Source organism: Nanorana parkeri, unplaced genomic scaffold (genome assembly GCF_000935625.1).
Source record: "Nanorana parkeri isolate BGI_ZX_2015 unplaced genomic scaffold, ASM93562v1 scaffold141, whole genome shotgun sequence".
NCBI lineage: Eukaryota > Metazoa > Chordata > Amphibia > Anura > Dicroglossidae > Nanorana > Nanorana parkeri.
In genome coordinates, this window is record NW_017306409.1 from 1,087,240 (window position 1) to 1,092,633 (window position 5,394).

The following is a 5,394-nucleotide window of genomic DNA, read 5'->3' on the forward strand; positions in this document are numbered from 1 at the left end:
GTGATCTTCAGCAGCAAAGAACATTGTATATAGAGGCAGGGAGTTTGTTGATCACAGTGGATGAAACACACACTGAACTTTCCAAACAATGTACAGAGCCCCATTTAGCAATTTGTATACCATGCAGAAGCCATGAGAGCTAAAGCATTGGTACTGAAAAGAGATATTCTTTAGGGCCCACTGGTAAAAACAGGCTGCCAACGCACCAAAATGTCCTGAAAATTAGACATGTCACACAATTTGTAATGGAGCACACTATGGTGCATTGCCATGTGTTACCTTGCTTTGGGGTGAATGGCACCGCAGTGCATCAACACATGTAACCTGCATTGCCGTGCATTGCCACAACACAAAGATATAGATGGGCTCTTAAACTTACCAATGTGAGGGGCACTAAATGGCACTTCAGAACAGTGGACTGTAAATGCGCATGAAAACAGCAGATTAGAGTACAACTAGATTAACAATCGATCAGACTAGCTGGACATTTTGAACATTGAAGATCTAAATTTAAGTGTCGGTTTTCAGTACATGGGCATGATACTCAACAGAAAAGCCATACAAATGTCTGATCATCTCTTAACTATTTTCCCAGCTTTTGGGTACCGTTAGAAAAATCGGGAAAAAGAAAGGCTTAACTACGTGTGAAATATTTTGTAGCAAGAGAGAGAAACCCCTTTCTTCCTAATTTGCAACACTTTGATTTCAGTGTAAGCGGCAGTTATCCACAAGGTGTAAATCTCATGCCAACAAGCAACTAAAACCACCGCATACAGTGTAGAGCATAATGACCTCAGACAAAGCAAGTGACCATCGTTATCCTTTTCAAAAACATATCTGACATAGGACAATTTATAGGATAGAATTAGAATACTGACTGTTCAAGTCTGTTGAACCTCACTCATGCCAAATATTATGATAATACTCTCCTTTTAATAAGCATTCTCAGTTTTTTGCTCTTGAACACTTCTCTCTCATACAAGCAAAATCCCAAGAAGATGGAGGTTTCCAAGACCCCCTCCAGCTGGTCCAAATTATTTCGAAGCAGATGCAGTCTCACCACTGCCCTTGATGTTCTCCAAGTCTCAAGCAAATAAACTCCTTTGATTTGCCACCAACGCTGTCTGGCTCTCTCTTCTTTTCGCCCTTTTATTACGTTGCCGAATTTTCCAGCACAGAGCACTCGAGCAGACCAGGAGAAGTCCAGAAGACAGTAGGACCAGCCCAAAAACAGAGATTATTGATCCGTGAGAGTTGAAGCTATAAGCCACTGCTGTGACCACAATTCCCACTATAAGAATAACCACTCCAAAAGGTATTGTGCAACGATAGCAAGACAGCTCAGCTCCACCTGTCGCTGCAGTTAGCTGGGTTTCATTGACTCTCGGAACCGTTACAATTACACAGTCATTGTTGTGTTTCTCCATCATCATAGGATCTGAAGCCTTTGGAGGACCCATGAAGATCTCTTTAATGGGTTGCTCCATCATTTTGCTGAAAGAAAGTCTTAAATGATGTCTTAGAAAGCTTCAGTATTGGGTCCAAATTGTCTAAAGCTGCATAAATACATGAAAAGTGTTTAGAAACAAAAAACAAGTACATACTTACAGTAAACCTAACATTACAAAAATGGAAATAAGAAAAAACAAGCCTAAAAAAAGAAAAGAACCTAAAGTATTTCTAAGCCAAAACCTTTTTTGAAAGAGTAAGAAAGAGTTAAAACTTCTGATTTTTTCACATCTGTCTCCTTAGGAAGAATTGCCTTTATTTCCTGTCCCATAGACACAACAGGAGGTTAGAGGAAATCTTTCAAAAGCGGGGGGAAATCCTTTTAGACAGTTATCACCCGTTGGAAGATTTACCCTCTATTGCTGTTCTGGTGGCAACTCAAAATGTTGGATTTCTCCTCACTGTCAGTCCTGATGACAATTTTCACTAAAATAAATAGAGGGAATGAATCTCCTCAGTGGGTACGCAGAGAACAATATAAGCCAGACAGTGGGGGCAACCACTCTTTAAAAAAAAGAAGATTGTGAGAGAAAGAGACGTTGTATCAACACAGTACCTCAGGGGTGGAACTATCAAAATTGAATATTGCTTCTGGAAACTGATACTGAAGGGGCATTTGCTATGAAAATATCCGTTAGCAATGCTTGGCAACAGAGTAGTAACACCTGATATTCTGTGAACATGCAAAACTCGGTTCGCCTGAAGAAGGGACCCAAATTGTTCCAAAACGTCGCTACACATTGTGACATACCTTTCTTTTGTCAATAAAGAAGAATTGGCAGAATTGGCAGAATATGCTTTGGTGTGCTGGTGACTACTTTTGGATTTGTACATGCAAAAATATAGCCGCATCATTACTCAGCAATTGAACATGATCATAATTAATGAATCATACATAAGCTCATAAGAGTTCTAATGGGTGTCAAAAACTGAAAAACATTGTTAGTTTTAAAGTGTATGTATTGCCAAAACATTTTCTTTTAGGCCTGGATAAAGTAGGGAAGAGGTAAAACCCATTAGCTCATTTTTCGCCTTCTGCATCCCATTGGAGAGATTTACTTACACTTCCTGTTCCAGAAATATAACAGAAAGTGAACAGAAATTAATGCAAAGTGAGGGTAAGTCCCTCTTGGATAGTTGTCACCAGAACAGGAGTATCCGTTAGAAGATCTACTCTTACATCTTGTTCTGGTGACAACTGTAAAATGTTGCATTTCTCATCACTTGTCTCTTGGTAATCATGGCCACCATGGCAAATACAAAGTGTAGGACAAAAAGACAGGGATTCTAATCCTCCTACAGGATATCCAAAAATAAAATACCTACACTCAAATGGATTTTTATTAAAAAAGAGTAAACTTTAAAAGTTCCTCGGAATCCTTCTCCAGCTTAAATACCCCAAACCCAACAATTGCATTTTACATATTCTGCACACCATGAGGTTGATTTACTAAAGGCAAACAGACTGCTTGCTTCGCAAGGGAATTTGCACTTTTCAGGGGGATGTTCCCTTAGCTTAGCGAATGTGGTGAGATTGCCCTTTGCAAAGAATACCCAATCCTATGCAAGGGGAAAAAACAGTATTTTAGATAGCATGTGATTGGATGATGGAAGTCAGCAGAGCTTCACCTCATTCACTAAATTAAGGGGACACTTTCCCTGTAAAGTGCAAAGTGAAGAGCATACTTGCCTGTTCGTAAATCAACCCCCATTGGTCAAACCATCAAATCACAGAGTTCCATTCTGGTATAGGGGAGCTGATGGACAGTTTTTTTTTTTCTAAATGGAATGATTAAAAGTCTGTTAAGCTTTAAATAGCGCTTTCTCTGAATTAGGCTTACAGCCCTTATAGTATATAATACCATTATATAGTATGTTGCACTTCTGGAAGTTAAAATGTGAAAAGATCATTAGAATGCTTTCATCTTCATATTCCATTTATAATGTTTAGACATATATTTTAGAATAGCTTCAGGTCACAAAAATAAAAAAGAGCATCCAATCTCCTGAAAATACACAGAGGGGAGTTTATTAAAACTGGAGTGGACAGAATCTAGAGCAGCTGTGCACAGCAACCAATCAGCTGCTCTCTTACATTTTCAAATCCTAATTGAAGAAACTGAAGAAATAAGCTGATTGGTTGCCATAGCCAACTGCTCCATATTTTGTCTGCTCCAGTTTTGATCAATTCCCCCCTCAGAATGTTTGTCAAAAGTTGTACAAGATGTAAAGAAAAAATCATATTGGATTGTTAGTTTTAATATAACATGTTGTAAACAGCATGTTGGACTTACGAGGCTTTGCAGCATCTTTATATATATATATATATATATAATATTGGCAACAGACAGACAGACAGATAGATAGATAGATAGATAGATAGATAAGACAGATAGATAAGATAGATAGATAGATAGATAGATAGATAGATAGATAGATAGATAGATAGATAGATAGATAGAATAAATAGGCACTATATTGGCACACACATATCAAATCAAAAGCAGTATTATAGCATAAAATATTGCCACTTGCATGTAATAATTACATTTTATAAATGACTAAGTTATATGTTAATACAACATATACATTAAAAAAAATTAACACATTGCCAACATTTATGCATTTAAAAAAATAATCTTTGGATACTTCAAACGAATATTTTTTTCAAATTGCTGAATTACCAAATGTTAAGAAAAAAGAAATATGTCATGCCAATAAACCTACTTTACGTTTACAATGTACTACAGGTTTTGCAAAATATATCTATTTTTTATGCATTAGTCTTCTTTCATATATTTTTACAACTATATAATATAACTATACAGTTTTAGCAACTTGTTTTTATAGTGGCCACCTTTATTTTTCTAAATCTCTGTGCATAAAATGCCAGCAGTCTTGTAATACCAAGAAAAGAGCAACAATTGCAATTTACAAGCAAGCATTCAAATTGGAACCTACCGTGAAAATCTATAATCCATGGTATGACAAATCCCCCGGAGTGGTTAATCAACAAAACATGGGTTTTGACTCAGTCCAGTTTGTGTTCAGCAGGAAATATTCAGAGTGCGCCTGCTGGCTTTGAATAGCAGTCTGCAGCTCAGGGCTGAGTTACAGATGACACATCGTTAGCTCCGAGGTTTTCTATGGAAAGAAAAAATTGGGAGGCAAATCAGAAGAGAGTGAATAGGCGTCTGTTAGCAGTTATGACTGGGCTGTGCAGAGGAGAAAGGGGCCAGGCTTTGAGGGAGTGGGGGGTGTTCTCTCTAGATTTAAGGAATCATTCTGTGTTTTCCAGCTACATAGTCAAATGGTAGCATAATACATTGGTCAAAAGGCCATTTACCTCTATTGTTTTTTCTAGGTATTAGGTTCCTACAAAGGTTTTCATGAGTAATGTCTCACCTTTAAAGCCCAACTGCAGCTAAACCTTCCGTTTTTGAAAAAAAAAAATTTAAGCTGAAGATGAGCTTTCAAAATTGGTAGAGACTGAAGGACTGTACACCAAGTATACAATTAAAGATACATTGCTTGATGGATCTTGCAAGTACCAGGCAAGCACTTTTAAGCCTCCAGTTGACCATACTTTAAGTGACAGTCCAGCTGGGGCGATCTATGTGTCAGCCACCCAAGGTAGGTATAAAAGTAGAAAAGGGCAGACCAGAACTTGCATATTGTAGTGTTGGAGAGCTCTGGCCACCACTTTTCTTTACCTGAAGTCCTTCAGAAAGTTGTAGAAGTTGTATTGTAAAATGATTATGACCTAATGAGTGACCCAATTGCTGGACCATTGAATTAATCAAAAATCTTCCCGTAAGATTACACGTGTATACCTGTGTATACCATGCCCTGTTTTATTCATGTTACTTAAATGTAAAAGTTTCT

At 37.6% G+C, this 5,394-nt stretch overlaps 1 protein-coding gene across 1 annotated transcript; it reads right to left on the reverse strand.

Annotated features, from left to right (window-relative positions):
• Positions 1-885: 885 nt before the first annotated feature.
• TMEM100 (transmembrane protein 100) lies at positions 886-4,649 on the reverse strand. Its single transcript, XM_018554093.1, has 2 exons — positions 4,471-4,649; positions 886-1,556 (listed from the first exon to the last, which is right to left on the reverse strand). The coding sequence occupies exon 2, from the start codon at positions 1,488-1,490 to the stop codon at positions 1,086-1,088; it is 405 nt and encodes a 134-aa protein (XP_018409595.1). The 5' UTR covers positions 1,491-1,556; positions 4,471-4,649; the 3' UTR covers positions 886-1,085.
• Between the last annotated feature and the right edge of the window lie 745 nt (positions 4,650-5,394).